The 20,700-nt window shown below is 40.1% G+C and overlaps 1 protein-coding gene and 1 pseudogene across 2 annotated transcripts; both read right to left on the bottom strand.

Moving 5' to 3' along the window:
* Positions 1–93: 93 nt before the first annotated feature.
* On the bottom strand, positions 94–3,527 carry tmigd1 (transmembrane and immunoglobulin domain containing 1). Of its 2 annotated transcripts, none has more exons than XM_048153657.1 (6): positions 3,367–3,527; positions 2,923–3,002; positions 2,494–2,778; positions 1,244–1,528; positions 997–1,100; positions 94–855 (listed from the first exon to the last, which is right to left on the bottom strand). In XM_048153657.1, the coding sequence occupies exons 2-6, from the start codon at positions 2,978–2,980 to the stop codon at positions 838–840; spliced, it is 750 nt and encodes a 249-aa protein (XP_048009614.1). In that variant the 5' UTR covers positions 2,981–3,002; positions 3,367–3,527; the 3' UTR covers positions 94–837. The 2 variants fall into 2 exon arrangements, with proteins under 2 accessions (XP_048009614.1, XP_048009613.1); XM_048153656.1 differs by having other exon boundaries at positions 2,923–2,997.
* Positions 3,528–11,358: 7,831 nt separating this feature from the next.
* Positions 11,359–11,475, bottom strand: LOC125244261 (annotated as a pseudogene).
* Between the last annotated feature and the right edge of the window lie 9,225 nt (positions 11,476–20,700).

The following is a 20,700-nucleotide window of genomic DNA, read 5'->3' as shown; positions in this document are numbered from 1 at the left end:
ATGTGACGTAACCCGTTCTTTGTTTTGGAACTCTTGTATTGTTATGATAAATTGTCTTTAAACTGTTAAATCCAGAAATACCAAAGCTTATCATGAATAAACCACCTCGAGCGTTTATGACATGTCTAAAATGCAGCTGTGATCATTAAGTAATTGTTTAACGTTCTAAAGTGTGTGCTTATCTAGTCAACTAAAAAAAAAATCAAACTAAATTGTCCAACAAATCTGAAATATAATTACATTTTTATTTGTCTCAGAATATAATATGACAACATACAAAGAAAACAATGAAAGTATTCAAATCTTATAAAGTGGAATATATAGGCTACTTACAATAATCTTATATGTTCTGGCTTGGTTAAAGGTTAATGACTTTAGGTACATTTAACAAGGCCAATTTACACAAGAAATATTGTGTCCTTGAGAATGTAAAATATCTTGCAATTCACTTTAATGACTTTATTTTACTGTATCTCCCACAAACACAGCCATCAATGTTCTAGGAGTGGCTGTGAGTTTGCTGGCTCATGACCAAGTATAATGCTTTTTAGTGCACTTGCTCAACAACATTAGAATATGGGGATAATCAAAAAAAAATTCACAAGTATAAAGACTTGTTTGACAGACATCTTTTCACTTTATAATTTAATAATACAAAACAAACAGGAAACAAAGAAGATATTTTTAATTTAGTCATTCATATTTAAGATGGATTCCATCCTGGTGCCCCATTCGCCACAGTAATGGCTACTTGAATTCCAGTCTGATCTCTTCAGTGCTCAATGTCTCAAATAGCTGTAGTTTGAATGCTTGAGATGCAATTCCATGTGGAGATGTTCAATTTCGTTTGCAGCACTAGGACACAAAAAGATGTTTTCTGGTGTTTCAGATGGTTTTAGATTCAAAGATCTGTGTTATTTGTGACTATTGTTGTATTAGACTGTCTATTGTCTTTATTTTATTAGTCATGACGATAACAAAATGAAGCTGACATACCTTAATAATTTTATCCCTCCTAGAGATGAGTGCTAATACAATTGTGCATAAAACCACCACCACTCCAGCAATCGTGGGTCCCAGAGGGAACTTTAGCACTTTATCTAATGGAGAAGGGGAAAATGAAGCATAAATTAAAAACAACAACAACAACAACAACAACAAAAGAAAGAACAGAAATTATAAAAGTAATGCAGAATGTCAAAAATAAAAAAAAATAAAATAAGGATAAAACAGGATCACAAACCTTTAACAGTAACTGTAAAAGTCCTGCTCATAATTCCATAGGCGGGTGAGGTTACCTCACAGATGTATGTTCCTGGATGTACATCATGCTTAGCTTTTGGGATTGACAGCTCAGCGGTAATTCCATTATTGGTCGTTTTGTAACTACCTGTGGTCAGATCCAGAACTTCACCATCCTTTTTCCAAACAAGTGTTACAGGAGGGTTGGCACGTACATCACAGGACAGAACAACATCACTTGTTTCCTCAACAAACACTTCTTTAGTGTCATTAAGGTCTGGAGGATCTGTTATATAATGACAATCAAATCTGAGAATGAAACAATACCTAACAATATCAGCTTAACTATTTTGTTTTACTAACATGCAAAAAAAACAAACAAACAAAAAAAAACATAGCAACTTAAAAACTGTTGTAGCATATTGATCAGTTTGGCTCAATTCCAGTTTCCAGTTTAAAGAAATATTCTAGATTCAAAACAACTTAAGCTGAATTGACGGCATTAAGCATAATGTTATTGATTTCATTCCCCCCCCCCCCCCCCCCCCCCCCCCCAAAAAAAATAAAAATAAATAAAAATCGAGGATACAGTGAGGCACTTGCACAATGGAATTAAATGGAGTAAATTTTTGGTCATGTGATTTTATGAAAAATGGTAATGGTAATTTTATAAAAGCACTTACATTAATCAGTTAAAACTTGTAGCCTATTAAAACGGTCATCATTTTGAGGATTAGTCGTTTTAGGGTTTTACAGGAGAAAAATTGGACATTACACAGAAATGGTTAGTGACTTTCTTAACGCTAAAATCATGTTAACACGCATGTTGTTTACGTCGTGTGGCTATAATATTGAAGCTGATGTTTTAATGTTTACAAATTAACACACAAGCCTACTTTTAACCGAGTCAAAATTGAATGTAGGCTACATTTAAAGAGTTACTTTAGCCTAAGCCAGGATTAGGCCTTAGTTCAATTAGGGCTTTTAGGTAGCTTTTATAAATGTTCACTATAAAAAAAAAACATCTTGAGACAAAACAATGGCACTGACATAAGTTACTTTCAGTTAAAACAGCTTAAACATGCATTTTAGTCTGGGGCTAGCTTAAGCCTTGTCTGTGAAACCAGGTGTTAATGAGTTTGGTAAGGTGATAATTCTGTAATAGTTTAACTGGAATGAAATTGATTCCAAACCTGTCAGTTCACCCTTCAAGATTTCTTTTTACTCAAGTATTCTGAACATTAAACTTACACTGGACGTTAAACTCGATGGAGCTGTTCACACTTGCATCACCCTTCAGCTGACAGGTAAAGACAACTCCATTGTCCTGTTTAGTGACAGGCTGTACACAAAGACTACTGCGGTACATGCGGTTTTCTTCTGCCAGATTCACCCTGGCACCATTGCGGAACCACTGCAGTTCTTGGTTGGATTGGTCAATACTTCCATCAGTGGTACAAGTTAGAGTGACGGTTTCCTCAACCTCTGTCTGGAGCAAGCTCCCGGTGGCCTCCGGACATGACTTAACGGTGACCGCTGGTCAGAAAATGTTTAGAGAAAATTAAATATTAAGCAATTAGTTCAGGCATAATTTATTCAAATTATTCAAGTGCAATATGTTAGAATAGTTAGCATTTGGGTCTGTTTGAACGCACCAGACTTTGTACAGTGATAGATTACCTTTTATAAGACTGACACAGCACAGCAGGAGCAGAACGACACTAACCAATACTTTCATCTTTGTGAGTGAGTCAGCTGTCCTTAATGAAAAAAGATGTTAAAAGATATGATTTGTGGAATGTTTTTAGGAAACTTTCTTCAAATTAATTCATATTTTGCAAGAAATGTTATAAAATGGCATTCAGGGTTCAAAACAACATTGGAACTCATTGACTTTTATTGTACTGAAAAACAAAAGACATTTTTCAGAATATCACTACATAAAAAAAAAGTTATAAATGTTTGAAATGACATGAAGGTATGTCAATTCTGACAAAATTTTAATTTAATGTACTATTTAACAATTCCAGGCAGTTCCCAAAATCCTTGAATCATGTGTGAAATCTTAATTGCATTCTCAGAAATTCAGAGCCCCTTTTCGAGTTTTCGAGTTTGCTTACTCACCAAAGCTATGTGCGAACGGTTTTCTGGAAAATGCCAAATCCAAAGGTTGCGTGAGGTCTGGAGAGGCCTGTGTCTTAACACCAATGGTTTATATTCAGTCCCTTTACAGCACTTAACAGGAATTTAAATCACCTCCCCTCACGGTCAGAGACCTTTTAGTGTTGTGCAAAAATAGGCTGGATGGCTTTTAAGTGTCATCTCAATCTCTCCAGGTGGAATGGCAAGGATGAAAAGAGAGAAATCTCATAAAGATATAGTCTTACAGTCATAAAAACATTTGCGATAAGAGAAATTTGATGTTCTATAAAATGTCAATGCCAAATGCATTAAATGAAAAATACATGTCCCAACCCAAAATGAATCATGCATTCCTTTAGTGTTTATATATGATATATGAGTTCAGTGACTGTGGTGCAAGGCAATGACATTATACACTTATGCAGTTGGAAAATTATACAGTTATACAAATGTGATACAAATACATTGTTATATACATAAGGTCACCTTGTTATACTATTATATAATGCCATATCTTGATCTAATAGTAAATTGAACTAATAGTTATTGTGAAATTATGTAACAGTTGTTTTCTAGTGCAAATTGAACACATGCATTCATTTAGCTTTGTTTTCACCCCAGTTCTAAAATAAAAGATGTATTATGCTGTTTACTTAACATAGGATGGGGTCTTGATTATTATCCACCAGGGGGCCCAGTTTGACCACAGTGAGCTGTTAATGATCAGTAAAATTGTAACTAAAACTAACAGATATCACAGGTTCAGATGTGAATTTTAACCATGGAAATCAAGCCTTTTGTCTTCAGTGTTTTTGATTAGGCCTGTATATATAAACAGTATCTCACAGAAGTGAGTACACCCCTCACATTTTTGTAAATATTTTATTATATCTTTTCATGTGACAACACTGAAGAAATGACACTTTGCTACAATGTAAAGTAGTGAGTGTACAGCTTGTATAACAGTGTAAATTTGCTGTCCCCTTAAAATAACTCAACACACAGCCATTAATGTCTAAACCGCTGGCCACAAAAGTGAGTACACCCCTAAGTGAAAATGTCCAAATTGGGCCCAATTAGCCTTCTCCCTGGTGTCATGTGACTCGTTAGTGTTACAAGGTCTCAGGTGTGAATGGGGAGCAGGTGTGTTAAATTTGGTGTTATCGCTCTCACTCTCTCATACTGGTCACTGGAAGTTCAAAATTGCACCTCAAGGCAAAGAACTCTCTGAGGATCTGAAAAAAAGAATTGTTGCTCTACATAAAAATGGTGTAGGCTATAAGAAGTTTGCCAAGATCCTGAAACTGAGCTGCAGCATGGTGGCCAAGACCATACAGCGGTTTAACAGGACAGGTTCCACTAAGAACAGGCCTCGCCATTATCGACCAAATACGTTGAGTGCACGTGCTCAGCGTCATATCCAGAGGTTGTGTTTGGGAAATAGACGTATGAGTGCTGCCAGCATTGCTGCAGAGGTGTCACGGTTCGTAGGTCTGTGGATTCTTCCTTGTCTTTGTGTGTGGGTGTGTGGGTGTGATCACCGGCGTTGCTGGGCAACTCATTATTGCTGATTAGCGATTGGCCTCAGCTAGTGCTGATCAGCTATGCTTTATATTGAGTGTGTGTTTGTTCATTCACTGTTGGATCGTTGTTGTTGTTCTCACTCTTGTTCCTTGTCTAGTGTCTCCTATTCTCCCGTGTGCTGTGCTCCAGTGTTCCTGCTGTGTTTTGGACTACCTGTCGTTGTGGATGTTACCGCCTGTCGTTTGTGGATTTCCCTGCTGTTGTGGATTATACTGCCTGTCGTTTGTGGATCACATTGTCACTGGACTTCTGTCTCGGATTTCATTCATCCGCCCATTGTAGTCCCTGCACTACCGAGGACACCATCAACACCCACGACCTGCCTTGTTTCACTGCTGTTGTTCACGTTATCTTCCTTAATAAATATTTGTACACTTGCAACTGAATCTTGAGTTATTTATCCTGACATAACGATCCGACCAGGATGGATTCAGCAAGTGGATTTGAATGGAGAGAATTCCTAACCAGCAACAACGCTTGTATGGATCAACAAGAGGAACAGATAATGGCAACGGGTCGTGCGGTTTAACAGGACAGGTTAAACCTTGGTTTCGCAGGTGTCCGAGGTTACTGCCCTGCTCCGGCAGCTTAGGACAGAGACAGCCGGAGCACCCACTGTGCCAGCCCCACCATCTGTTCCTCTTCCATCTGAGCAAATGGATCGCTTCGTCTACCACCACCAGCTCCTTATTCCGGTGAGCCACAGTTATGTCGTGCTTTTGTGACAAAATGTTCTTTGTTTTTCACACTTCAACCCACGTCGTTTCCTACTGAGCAATCTAAGGTGCCATTAATGATAACACTGTTATCTGGACAGGCTACTCTATGGGGGACAGCGGTGTGGGAGAATCATCGTCATTGCTGCTCCTCGTTCCAGGTTTTTTTTTAAGAATTAAAGGGAGTGTTTGATCACACGTCCGCCTCGCGTCCCGGGAGTTGGTGGATTTTCAGCAAGGTAACCGTTCAGTTACTGACTACTCTATCTTTTTTCACACTCTGGCAGCGGAGAGTAAATGGAACGAGGAGGCACAGTGGGATAATTCCTGCATGGGTCGGCTGACCGTATCCAAAGGGAGATTTTTGCCTTGGATTTACCCACTAATCTGGATGGTTTGATCGAGCTGGCGATTCGTGTGGATAATCATCTGCAAGGCCGTGATCGACGCACACGTCAGTTTTCATTTCCTGAGGAGGACTCATCCAACGTTATGGTCAGCCCCGCTCTCAATCCGGAGCCTATGCAGGTTGGCAGAACCCGACTGACCAGGGAGGAGAAAAATCGTCGGAGAAGCAACGGACTGTGTCTGTATTGTGGAATGGCTAGACATTTTGTTAGTAATTGCCCAGTAAAAGATCAAGCCTGTCAATAGAACAGAGGTTATTGATGGGTGGTGTCTAGAAAAATCCTCTTCAGCTACTCTCCTCCTGGTCAGACTACAATGGGCCAACATTTTTCTTACCTGTCAGGCCTTATTGGACTCTGGAGCTCTGGACTCTCGACGCCTCCTTTGCTTTACAGCTCAACATCCCTGTGGTCAAGCTTCCTCATCCCATTTCTGTTCATGCACTCAGCTGTCAAGTTTTGCCATCAGTCACCCGTAGTACTGGTCTCATCAAGCTCATCACATCTGGTAATCACACTGAGGAAATTTCTCTTTTCTTAATTGATTCACCCCTTGTTCCTGTGGTCCTTGGACATCCTTGGCTTTCCCGTCATAACCCTCACATTAACTGGCAACAGAACACTGTTTGCTCTTGGAGCAAGTTTTGTCATGCGTCTTGTTTGTTGTCTGCTTGTTCTTCTGTTTCGTGTTCTGTGTTACAGGAGGAACCCGTGGACCTGCCTAACGTGCCCGAGGAGTACCTAGACCTGAAGGAAGTGTTCAGTAAGTCTCAAGCAGTTTCTATTCCTCCGCATCGTCCTTATGACTGTGCCATAGACTTATTGCCAGGTACGTCTCCACCTAAAGGCAGGTTATATTCGCTTTCTGTTCCAGAAAGGGAGGCCATGGAGAAATATTTCTGATTCTCTTGCAGCCAAAATCATCTGCCCTTCCTCTTCCCCTGCTGGAGCGGGATTCTTCTTTGTGAGTAAGAAGGATTTGTTCTCTGCGACCTTGCATTGACTATCAAGGGCTGAATAACATCATGGCGAAGAATACGTATCCTTTGCCGTTGATCGAGCGGTTGTTCGAGCGGTTGCAGGGGGCGTCTTTTTTCACGAAGTTGGATCTTCGCAACACATATTATTTGGTCCGCATCAATGCTCCCGCGGTCTTCCAGGCACTCGTCAATGATGTGCTGAGAGACATGGTCGATCCATTCATATATGTTTACCTGGATGACATATTGATTTTTTTCTTCGTCTCTCCAGGAACATATTCAGCACATCAGACGAGTGCTTCAGAGGCTGCTTGAGAATGGTCTTTTTGTCAAGGCAGAGAAATGCATTTTTCATGCACAGTCTGTCCCTTTTTTGGGGTATATCGTCTCGTCCAAGGGGGTGCGCATGGATCCCAACAAGATTCAGGCTGTGGTTGATTGGCCAACCCCAGATTCCCGCAAGGCCCTGCAGAGGTTTCTAGGCTTTGCCAATTTCTACCGATGTTTTATTCTTAATTACAGCCAACTGGTCGACCCTCTGACTGCCTTGACCTCCACCAAGGTGACGATCAGGTGGTCTAGTGTAGCTGAAGTTGCTTTTTCCATTCTAAGAAGTCTTTGTTTCGGCTCCTATTCCTGCGACACCTGATCCTTCACGTCAGTTTGTGGTGGAGGTCGACGCGTCGGAGGTGGGGGCCGGGGCGGTGCTTTCCCAGCGTTCCCTCATGGACAGCAAGATGTACCCTTGCGTGTTTTACTCCCATCGTTTGTCACCCGCAGAACGTAACTACGATATTGGTAACAGAGAGCTGTTGGCCGTCAAGCTGGCGTTGGAGGAATGGCGTCATTGGTTGGAGGACTCGGGGGTGCTTTTCATTGTCTGGACCAATCACAAGAACTTAGAGTACATTAGATCTGCCAAATGTTTGAACTCTAGGCAGGCTCGATGGGCTCTTTTTTTCGGTCGTTTTGATTTTTCCATCTCGTACCTTACAAGGGGTAACGCCCCCGTCCAATTGCCCACCGAGTCGTATATTGGTGCCTGAGGGGTTGCGGTCCGACATCATCCGCTGGAGTCAGTGTTCTAAGGTTGCTTGTCATCCAGGAGTGAATTTTTCTGGTTAACACTCTGAGGTCTGAAAACGTGCCGGCGCGTTTTGCAGGGTTTTTTTCACATTGCAGCAAAACAGACTTAAAATACTCCGTCATTTTTTGTCATAGAGACATAAGTAATATATCATTTGAAACTATAGAATATCTTCTTTTATTTGTATACACTCAAAGTAAAAACACAATGTTGTGCTTTTTGTAAAATAAAGAAAACTAACATGATGCGTGATTTCTCCTCTCCCTCTGAACGAAGTCCAATCTGATAGTTCTCAGAAAATGAACTGTAACTTAGTGAATACTAATCACAGAAAAATTAAACTTATGTCTAAAAAAACGTTAAGATGTTTAAATCATGTAAGTCAAATCGCAAACAAACCTTCTGTGTTTATGTAATCTGTATGAAAAGAGAGCCATGTCAGAAGTCCGTGATTCAGCTCATTATCTGCTAATGCGGCCACGCCCACAGAGCCAGCGCTATTCAGACGCAAATTCAGAGGCAATACATGCATTCATCGTCTCAATCGTGTATTTATTGTCTTGAAAAGTGTTTATCTGGGTGTAAAAGTCATGGTTAGCGAGCTCTAGAAGACATGCAGTTAGTTCCTGTTTTCTTTTTTTCTATAGATGAATGTTAGATGAGTTTTTGTTTCTTTAGCGCCCTCCGGCTGCAGTATGAATTGGAAACTCCATTCATGGAATAGCCTCTTCTTCTTTTAGATGAATTTGTGGACTAAATATGCACAGAGAGCGCCCTCCGACTTCAAGGATGAATTGAAAACACCAGCGCTCATAGTAATGACTTTAAATAATGAATATTAAATAAATATAACTCCTCTGTATAGAAAATTGACATAAGCATATGAGAATCCAATATTTCTCCAAATGTGCTTCTTTTAAACTAAAAGCCTATATTCAGACTCTTTGCATCACAGAAATACATTATATTTTAAAGTATAATATAAAACCATTACTTTATATTGTAATAATATTTTTCTGTATGTTTCATATATCATGATGAGCTTGAGACATCACAGAAGGTTTTTTTCACAGCCTACCTGACTGAAATGCCTCATTAATATGCAAGTCATTTCAGCTCATTACTATCCAATTCTTTTGTTTCTCAGATGAGAATGGCCCATTATTCAGTGGTGATTCACGCCTCCTCGCATACTGTGTTTCTTGGCAAAAAGTGTCTTACAAAAACTAAATCAATATATTGTTTTATATGAATGAGTAGGCAGCATAATTTTTACATAATTTTGAAGCAAAAACTCTTGTCTACAACCTCCAATACCCAAAAGTCTTGTGAACACAGATTTACTATACTTTTTTGGCTTTATTTCAGTGACTTAAGTTTTTTGTTTTTTCAATAACCACGCATAAATGTTATTCCTTCAAAAACACAAACATGTACATACATGTTCCTCACATATTATTGTAGCCTAGTTTGTGCTGAATACAGTGTAATGACACTTTTTCCATTAATATGTTTATGAACAACTGAAAAAATCACAAATGTCAGGGCATGTCAAAACTTCTCCAGGCCCCAAATCAGCCTCAGACTCCAGAGGGTTAAGCAGTGATTCTGGTGGCAATCTATAGCTCGTGACATCTGTAGTTTTGTGTTGGCCTGTTCAGTTTGCGCTGTTGGTAAGACTTCCAATCGACCCCCGGCGGGCCTCCTTCAACCGCTGTCTGTCCCTTCGAGACCCTGGTCCCATATTGTGCTAGATTTTGTTACAGCCCTCCCACCCTCTCAGGGCAACACGGTAGTTTTAACTGTGGTGGACCGGTTCTCAAAGGCTGCTCATTTCATTCCCCTGCCCAAACTTCCTTCTGCCAGGGAGACAGCGGTTACTGTCATTGACCATGTTTTTTGCATTCATGGCCTCCCGATGGACGTGGTCTCTGACAGGGGACCCCAATTTGTTTCCAAATTCTGGAAAGAATTTTGTCAGTTGCTAGGGGCGAATGTTAGCCTTTCTTCTGGGTTTCATCTCCAGAGCAATGGTCAAACTGAGAGGGCCAACCAAGACTTAGAATGGGTGTTGCGATGTTTGGTCTCTCAGAATCCGTCCTCCTGGAGCCAACATCTCTCATGGGTTAAGTATGCGCATAACTCGTTACCAGTATCGTTCACGGGCCTCTCTCCCTTTGAAGGTAGTCTAGGTTACCAACCACCAATTTTTCAGAATCTGGAATCCGAGGTCGCGGTCCCCTCCGCTCACGCTTTTGTCCAGAGGTGTCATCACACCTGGAGGAAGGCCAGATTGGCTCTCCTCCAGGTGCGAGAGAGCACTAAGGCTCAGGCCGATCGCCACCGGTCAAAAAATGTGGCTTTCTACTCAGAACATTCCTCTCCGCACCATTTGTAATAAGCTTGCTCCCAAATTTATTGGCCCATTCACTGTCACTAAGATCATTAATCCCATGGCAGTCCGCCTCAAACTTACTCCGGTATACAGGAGAATTCATCCCGTGTTTCATGTATCCAAATTAAAACCTGTGTTTCGTTCACCCATTAATCCGCCTGCCCCGGTTCCCCCCCTGCCGCGTCTTGTAGATGGGGAACCTGTCTATTCGGTCAAACGCATTCTGGATTCGAGATGGAGGGGACGCGGATTTCAGTACTTGGTGGATTGGGAGGGTTACGGTCCGGAGGAGAGAAGTTGGGTTCCTGCAAGAGACATGAATGAATGAATGAATGAATGAACGAATGAGGCATTTATATAGCGCTTTCCTATGTACAACTGTACACCCAAAGTGCTTTACAATCATATCAGGGGTCTCTCCTCATCCACCACCAGTGTGCAGCATCCACTTGGATGATGCGATGGCAGCCACAGTACAACGGCGCCAGTGCGCTCAACACACATCAGTTGTAGGTGGAGAGGAGAGAGAGTGAAAGAGCCAATTCAATGGATGGGGATTATTAGGAGGCCGTGATTGGTAAGGGCCTATGGAGGGAATTTGGCCAGGACACCGGGGTTACATCCCTACTCTTTTACGAGAAGTGCCATGGGATCTTTAATGACCACAGAGATTCAGGACCTCGGTTTAACGTCTCATCCGAAGGACGGTGCTTGTTACAGTACAGTGTCCCCGTCACAATACTGGGGTGTTAGGACCCACACAGACTACAGGGTGAGTACCCCCTGCTGGCCTCACTAACACCTCTTCCAGCAGCTACCTGGTTTTCCCAGGAGGTCTCCCATCCAGGTACTAACCAGGCTCAGCCCTGCTTAGCTTCAGTGGGCAACCAGTCTTGGGCTACAGGGTGATATGGCTGCTGGCACATATTGTATCACTCCCTGATCGATGATTACAGTTGACAGGTAAGTTCTCATGTGAGTGCCAGGAGGCGCTCTTAGGTGGAGGAGTACTGTCACGGTTCGTAGGTCTGTGGATTCTTCCTTGTCTTTGTGTGTGTGTGTGGGTGTGATCACCGACATTGCTGGGCAACTCATTATTGCTGATTAGCGATTGGCCTCAGCTGGTGCTTTATATTGAGTGTGTGTTTGTTCATTCACTGTCGGATCGTTGTTGTTGTTCTCACTCTTGTTCCTTGTCTAGTGTCTCCTGTTCTTCCGTGTGCTGTGCTCCAGTGTTCCTGCTGTGTTTTGAACTACCTGTCGTTGTAGATGTTACTGCCTGTCGTTTGTGGATTTCCCCGCTGTTGTGGATTATACTGCCTGTTGTTTGTGGATCATGTCGTTTATGATGTCTCGGATTTCATTCATCCGCCCATTGTAGTCCCTGCGCTACCGAGGACACCATCAGCACCCACGACCTGTCTTGTTTCACTGCTGTTCATGTTATCTTCCTTAATAAATATTTGGGGGGTGGGGGGTCAGCCTGTCAGTGCTCAGACCATGCGCCACACACTGCATCAAATTGGTCTGCATGGCTGTCGTCCCCGAAGGAAGCCTCTTCTAAAGATGATGCACAAGAATTCACGCAAACAGTTTGCTGAAGACAAGTAGACAAAGGATATGGATTACTGGAACCATGTCCTGTGGTCTGATGAGACCAAGATAAACTTATTTGGTTCAGATAGTGTCAAGCGTGTGGCAGCAACCAGGTAAAGAATACAAAGACAAGTGTGTCTTGCCTACAGTCAAGCATGGTGGTGAGAGTGTCATGGTCTGGGGCTGCATGAGTGCTGCCGGCACCAGCTCCATGATTTCATCATGGAGGAGTGGAAGAGGACTCCAGTGGCAACCTGTGAAGCTCTGGTGAACTCCATGCCCAAGTGGGTTAAGGCAGTGCTGGAAAATAATGGTGGCAACACAAAAATATTGACACTTTGGGCCCAATTTGGACATTTTCACTTAAAGGTGTACTCACTTTTGTGGCCAGCGGTTCAGACATGAATGGCTGTGTGTTGAGTTATTTTGAGGGGACAGCAAATTTACACTGTTATACAAGCTGTACACTCACTACTTTACATTTTTAGCAAAGTGTCATTTCTTCAGTGTTGTCACATGAAAAGATATAATAAAATATTTACAGAGGGGGTGTACTCACTTCTGTGAGATACTGTGTGTGTATATATATATATATATATATATATATATATATATATATATATATATATATATATATATATATACATATACAGTGGGTACGGAAAGTATTCAGACCCCCTTAAATTTTTCACTCTTTGTTATATTGCAGCCATTTGCTAAAATCATTTAAGTTATTTTTTTTCCTCATTAATGTACATACAGTACCCCATATTGACAGAAAAACACAGAATTGTTGACATTTTTGCAGATTTATTAAAAAAGAAAAACTGAAATATCACATAGTCCTAAGTATTCAGACCCTTTGATGTGACACTCATATATTTAACTCAGGTGCTGTCCATTTCTTCTGATCAACCTTGAGATGGTTCTACACCTTCATTCCAGCTGTGTTTAATTATACTGATTGGACTTGATTAGGAAATCCACACACCTGTCTATATAAGACCTTACAGCTCACAGTGCATGTCAGAGCAAATGAGAATCATGAGGTCAAAGGAACTGCCTGAAGAGCTCAGAGACAGAATTGTGGCAAGGCACAGATCTGGCCATGGTTCCAAAAAAATTTCTGCTGCACTTAAGGTTCCTAAGAGTACAGTGGCCTCCATAATCCTTAAATGGAAGACGTTTGGGACGACCAGAACCATTCCTAGAGCTGGCCGTCCGGCCAAACTGAGCTATCGCGGGAGAAGAGCCTTGGTGAGAGAGGTAAAGAAGAACCCAAAGATCACTGTGGCTGAGCTCCAGAAATGCAGTCGGGAGATGGGAGAAAGTTGTAGAAAGTCAACCATCACTGCAGCCCTCCAACAGTCAGGGCTTTATGGTAGAGTGGCCCGACGGAAGCCTCTCCTCAGTGCAAGACACATGAAAGCCCTCATGGAGTTTGCCAAGATGGTGAGAAGGCTGTGGGGGTGTTTTTCAGCTGCAGGGACAGGACGACTGGTTGCAATCAAGGGAAAGATGAATGCGGCCAAGTACAGGGATATCCTGGACGAAAACCTTCTCCAGAGTGCTCAGGACCTCAGACTGGGCCGAAGGTTTACCTTCCAACAAGACAATGACCCTAAGCACACAGCTAAAATAGGAAGGAGTGGCTTCACAACAACTCTGTGACTGTTCTTAAATGGCCCAGCCAGAGCCCTGACCTAAACCGAATTGAGTATCTCTGGAGAGACCTAAAAATGGCTGTCCACCAACGTTTACCATCCAACCTGACAGAACTGGAGAGGATCTGCAAGGAGGAATGGCAGAGGATCCCCAAATCCAGGTGTGAAAAACTTGTTGCATCTTTCCCAAAAAGACTCATGGCTGTATTAGATCAAAGGGTGCTTCTACTAAATACTGAGCAAAGGGTCTGAATACTTAGGACCATGTGATATTTAAATTTTTCTTTTTTGATAAATCTGCAAAAATGTCAACAATTCTGTGTTTTTCTGTCAATATGGGGTGCTGTGTGTACATTAATGAGGAAAAAAAATGAACTTAAATGATTTTAGCAAATGGCTGCAATATAACAAAGAGTGAAAAATTTAAGGGGGTCTGAATACTTTCTGTACCCACTGTATATATATATATATATATATATATATATATATATATATATATATATATATATATATAAATACAGGGTATGTGAAATATGTATACAAATGAATTAATACAATATTTTAATTGGAAAAAAAAAATGTCAGGAACACTCAAGCTCTACAAGCTTGTGTTAAACCAAGTTATTCATCATGATTTGAGACTGATCAAGAACATATGACCCTTTGTATACAAAGGTTCACATTGTCACGTATCCTGCGCCTGCTGTTTCCTTCTACTCCCCACCAGAGGTCACCGGTTCACCATTGTCACCACACACAGTCACACATCACTCTGGACTACATTTCCCACAATTCCCCATCTAGGAACCAATCACACACTCACACCTGTTTCCCATCAGTGACACTTTATAAGCTGCACTCAAACAGACACTGAGTATTATTTAGCCCTGTATCCTGACCTGGGCTGCGTTCCAGTTCGGTTTTAGACACGCACTCGCGAACTCCCCTAAACACTTCCCCTCGGGGTAATTCCTGCCGCCATTTTGAAGTGCGTTCCACTTCGTGAAGTGGAAGAGGGAAGTTTATATGGACAGACCCTCGCTCCCTCTATTTTGACCGAGGGAAGGAGTCTACTTCATATGTACACTTCAGGCAGCTCCATAACCCACAATGCAACACGATTGTGACGTCACCGCATATCGCGTTTAATTTACCCCACCACAAACAACTCTATGATATATTAATTATTTTTTAAACATTTAAAACACACATATATACATATAGAATGCTGTGTTAAACAATTTTATAAGGGGAAAAAATAAATAATAAATCAGCTCCATTGCGGATTCCAAGTGATCAAGGGCTTAGGACGTTCCAGTTCAGCCCATACAAAGGTTCCGCCAGAAGTGGGCACTCGTGCAACGTAAGCAATGACGTACATCCGAGTCAACGAGACTGAGTGAAGTTAGCGAGGGAAGGGCATTTAAAAACCGAACTGGAACGCAGCCCTTGTCTCTGTGTTTCATTCTCTGTGCCTAGCCTTGCCTTTGTTCTTGACCCTGGACTGTTTTCCTTGTTTGATCTTTAGCTGCCTGTCTTGACCATTACCTGTGTTTTGTGTTTACTCTTTTGCCTTGCCCTCCTGTATCTGTTTGCTGGTGTTTGACTTCTGCCTGTACGACTACGCTCATTTTAATAAAGCCTGCACATGGATCTTCAACTCTGTCGTCCAGTTCCCTTCATTACACACCTGATCAGTGTCAATTTGCTTATTTGATTAGTGATCTAGAAATAGTGCAGATTTTTAAATAATTCTTAAGTTTTGAATTTGATTTAGAAATTTTTTTTTTTTTTTGTAAAAAAAAATAAAAAATATGATCAATAAGTCATGACATGTTTTAACAACTCATCAAAATAAATTAGGCAGTTTTCATTTTTTAAAAGAGTTATACAAGATTCAACTCATTTAAGTCAGTTTTAGTTAAGTTAAAATGACTTGTACAGCCAAGTTGATTTGTATTAAATATTTAAGGCAGCTATTTTACACTGTATCAGGGCCATGCACATTTTAGGGGACAGGTGCTCAAGTGAAAAAGGGCACCCCTCTTATAATTTATAAAAAGTAACGTTACATATTGTTGATCATCTTTTAATTAATTACACTATTTGACACTATAGGGCTGTTATGCCAATTAAATGAAATCAGTATCAACAAAATCCATCTTACAATTTATCATTCATTCAACTTTTATGAATGGGTCATTGAAGCATTGACTTAATCGATTTATTCAAAAACAGTGAATCATTCAATAAACTGCTGAATTAGTACATACCAATTATCAATCCATTTAACCACTCTCATTGCTGTTAACACTCCTTGCCCTGCATCTATAATTGTAGTTGCTGTTTTTTCTAAGGCTTTTCCAACTAGGATCCATCCTTGGGTAATTCTTTCTCCCAAGTCTTTCCGGTCTTCAGTAGTCCATTGCCTAAATCCTGCATTCTTTTAAGCATATTGCAGTCTGGCAACAAAGCAGTATCATGGAGCTAAAGGCATACAATTCATATTTATTTGTATAGCGCTTTTCACGATACATATCGTTTTTAAAGCAGATTTACAGAGAATGCATGTCAGCATTACAATTTAAAGAATGCAGTTAGCAAATAATGTTGTAATTTAGGCAATTAATTTACAATCACTGTTAGCAGTTTAACTGAAGGTAGAAGCAATGAGCTCCTGGAAAAATGAATTACATATTAACAATAATTAGGATATATAGAAATTTGGGAATGTGCATACACCTGCTTTTATCTTGGTTGTTAAAGTCCCACATATTCCCCACAATTATTGGTAAAGTTGTTGTAATTCTTTTTACTGATAATCTATTAATCCCTTGATAAAGATCATTCCTTCTTATATTATAATATATGTCTATATTATAATCTAGTCTAATCTTTGGTGTAGACATTGGACCATCCAACATTCATAACTTTAAAAACTCTGTGATCTCTGTTTACCTCATAATGTAATACTTTCCATAAAGTCCTGGGGGTGTACATTACTGTTTGATCATCTAAGTCTCTATTCAGGTCATATGATAATCTGTATTCAGGTTTCAGAATAGTTTTACTATTATGATATTCTGGGAATTCTGTGGGTATCACCCAGAATATTCTTCCCGTTATATTAGGATGTCGTACCCTTACAGGCACTGGGTAATACTTATATAACCATCTATTTTCATATTGTATCCTCATACCATAATGACTGTCTTTTCTTCCAGATATTTTAACCATTTAGAATGAAGGTAACTTTTATAATTTTTTTCTGTGATTCCCTCATTAATATAATCACTGATATTTCCAAGAATGTCCCACAGTCTAAATTGCAAGACCTTCTGTACCATTTTGAAATTTGTTTCCGTAATTCTGCTCTCCATAATTTGTGATCTTATTCCTTGCCATGTAAATTAACCAGTATTTCTCCAGAATGATAACCAGTGTTTACTTTCTTTTTCCTTATCCCAGGTTAATCCTGCTCTGGCTCTATAATTATCTCCACAAATCCATTTTTTTTTCAAGTTTCATTACATGGACAAGGAATTACTTGATATTCTCCTCGACCTTTGATTAATTGTCCTTCATATCTGGTCATGGTTTTGCAATTTTGATCTTTTATAATCTGAAAATAACCATCTAAGGCCTTTTTACATCATAATTCCCAATTATACTGTTCTCCGGTACATTTATGTATATTTTGCTCTGGGCATTTCTCCCCGTATTTTGTCATGCTCACACTTATTTGGTGTAAGGTTTTCTTTTGGCCAGAATACATTCCAGGCCTGATAATCACTTTTGCTGTCCTATTGGTCTTACTATGCCATTTTATCCATACGCAAGGGTCTTTCAGTTTTGTAGGGGTGTCATACATTGTATATTTATTTTTTTGTAAAATATTTACGACATTCCCCTTCAAAAACTAATACAGGATTTGGAAGGTTTGTCACTAGTATATTTTTAAATTCCGGTCTCTCTGGTTGTTATGCTTACTTGTGTTGGGTCGATTTGATATTCTTTGTTATCTATTTTTACTTGCTCTTGATGCATTTGATAGCATTTAAGTTTTTCTCCAGGACCTACATATTCTATCCCACTTTACTTATGCCAAATCCATATTTTTCTTATTTGAGTAATGTTAAATATTTCCTTTCTCAATCAACATTTTACCATTGTATTTAATATTTCTGAACATTTGCTACATTCTTGTAAAGTAGATTTTTTGTACAATTTTGTACTTTTATAATTGCTAAATTATAGGATTATGGTCCCTGTTATCAAAATTGCCAGTAATACAGGTTTGGGTAGGCACGGTTCCTTCCATTTCTTAATTGTTCTTGCCCAATTTTCACGTTTTTGTCCATCATCCATTTTTTTTATGATATCTGCAAAGTAAAAACAAAAATTAATGGGAGTTTTCCGGGGGCCCCCTCCATCCCCTTTAAGTCCAATGGACATTCCTGACTCAAGAATAACCCTGGATGTTATTCCCGAGCCAGTTCCATTTCAACAACGCAGGTGAGTACCGGTAGATCTTCTATTTCACCTGCTATAATAGGTTTTCACTGTGTACCAGCATTCTTTTTCTGAGGGCTTCCCTCCTGCCATAAGTCTAATGGCACAAATCCAACCCTGGTAACTTTTTGTATTATTTTGTTCGGCCAATGTTCTTCATCAATTTGTCCAAACTGACATCTCATATTACCATTTTCCTCATCACATTATTTGTTCTCCAACACCATTTTCAATGAGCACTTTAGCAATGGTTACAATTGACCAGATAATTCATTTTCCTTTCTCTGGTTTAACTGGTCGTCTGTTGTCATCAAAGCAAAATTTCAGGTTCTCTAGTTCATGTCCCAGACTTCCTGGATCCACTAGCAACCATTTGCTTAAAATTTTCTCCAATCCTGTATGACATCTTGACATCCAGGAATAATCAATACTGCTGTTGTTTAGCTGTCTTAAATAATTGTCATTATCTAGGCCCATATTTGTTGCATTCCAATTACTGCTTACTAAACCACAAGCTTTATGCCACACCCACACTCTATGCCTTCCTATCACCAGTAATTCTCCTGATCCACTCCTTAATTTTAACAATGGATTTTTCCAATATCCCGTTGCTTTCAGGCATGTATCTTAATGGATTCTGTAATCCAATGTGTTTCTCTGCCTGCCAATTTCCTAATTCATCTCCAACAAAATAACTTCTATTGTCGACTTTTACTGTTTCAGGCCTTCTCCAAGCTGTCATTATTTCTTGAACTGCTTTAACTATTGTTTTTCCAATTGTTTCTTTCAGAGCTTTAGCCCAAATTTTCCCACTGTAAGCATCTGTTACTACTAAGATGTATCCATGTCCTAGCTTTGTTTTACGATTAAGGGGACCAGCTATGTCCATTGACCATTCTTCATTAGCTCTTTGTGGGGTTATGCATTCATAGTCATTTCTTAATTTTTTCCTGTGTCCTTTTTTCATGCAGTTCTCACAGTTTTTTCATATCTCTTGATATTTTTTCCGCAATCTAGTCTCTTCTCCAGACTGTTCTTCCGTACATGTGTACTACTGTGTATATGTGAATACTACTATTCCATTTTGGAGAACTTCTAAAAATTCTTATTGTTCCTGCCTGCTGAGGACCTAATCTGATTCTCATATTCTCTATCTCTTTAAGAGCTTCTTCCCCTAAGCATCCAAAAACTGCTCCAGCTGAGCTATTCCTAATCCTTTGATCATCCATGGATTTCCATACACTACTGCCATGCCTTCAGATATATGTTCCATCCAATCCTCATAGATCCGGATCATTATCAGCTTTAACTGTATTTCTGTAACTGCAGACCTAGGTAGGTGCGGTTCTGCTATTGTTATAACACTCTCTCTGTCTTCCTCTTCTGGTGGTAAAGTAAGAAGGATTTCTCTTGCATTTTGAAAGTCTATCATTGCTTCCCGATAAATCCTAACTTTCTCCATATTTGGAACTTCACCCTGAGATTTTTCATAGTATACAGCTTTGTTTTCCCCATGGTTTTTTTTTTTTTTTTTTTTTTACACACTGTGCTCATAATGCCTTCTGACTCTGAGGTTTTGCACTGGATAGCCACTTCCTGTCCATAGTGACTTCCTAACTCTATGGTCTACTGCATGACTTCTAGAGCAACTTCAGATTCCTGAACATTTCCTCTTTGCAATCCATCTCGTCTTGGTAACCATAAAAGTATCTGACCTGGCTCTGTCTCCCGGACTGAGGTTTCTGCCCTTAAGGCCTTCTTCTCCCATGCTTTTACCCAGAGGCCTCCCTAGGTGTAGGCTTAAATCAAGATATTAATGGATTTTTTCTGGGCTTTTTTACCTGCCGTATTAGGGCGTCCCCTACTACAGGTTTTTCAACTGAATAGCCCCTCTAGACCCCTCTTTAGGTCTCACAGGTAGCGATCCCGTCCTGGCCCTTCAGTCCTTTCTCTGGACCAGAATATACTAATACCCTCTGGACTAGTATCTAACTGAATCCTTTCTGGATTGGTCTATGTGGGTCTTACAGGCAGCTCTTTAATGTGGTTTCTACACATTCAACTAAAAACTCAAACCTCAAGCCACGCACGTTGGGTGCCATGTTAGTCGGTGTGACCTTTTATAGTACACCTTTTAACCCTAGGATTATTCAGGTAGGGTAAGGTTAGTCAAATCTAGTCTAATCCATAAGATACGCTCCCGCCCGCAGGTTGAAGTCCTTCAGGAATGACGCAGAAGACTACCTTGTGGTTGTTCTTTATTGGGGCTCAGTTTGCAGTTATAAGTAAAGTTTCATGGAAGGCAAACGTAACAATAAAATATCTCTTCTATTGGTTACAATACAAAGCAGTTAATAAAACAAAATAAAACTTAA

Source organism: Megalobrama amblycephala, linkage group LG13, assembly GCF_018812025.1.
Source record: "Megalobrama amblycephala isolate DHTTF-2021 linkage group LG13, ASM1881202v1, whole genome shotgun sequence".
NCBI lineage: Eukaryota > Metazoa > Chordata > Actinopteri > Cypriniformes > Xenocyprididae > Megalobrama > Megalobrama amblycephala.
This window is presented reverse-complemented; position numbering and strand designations above follow the sequence as displayed.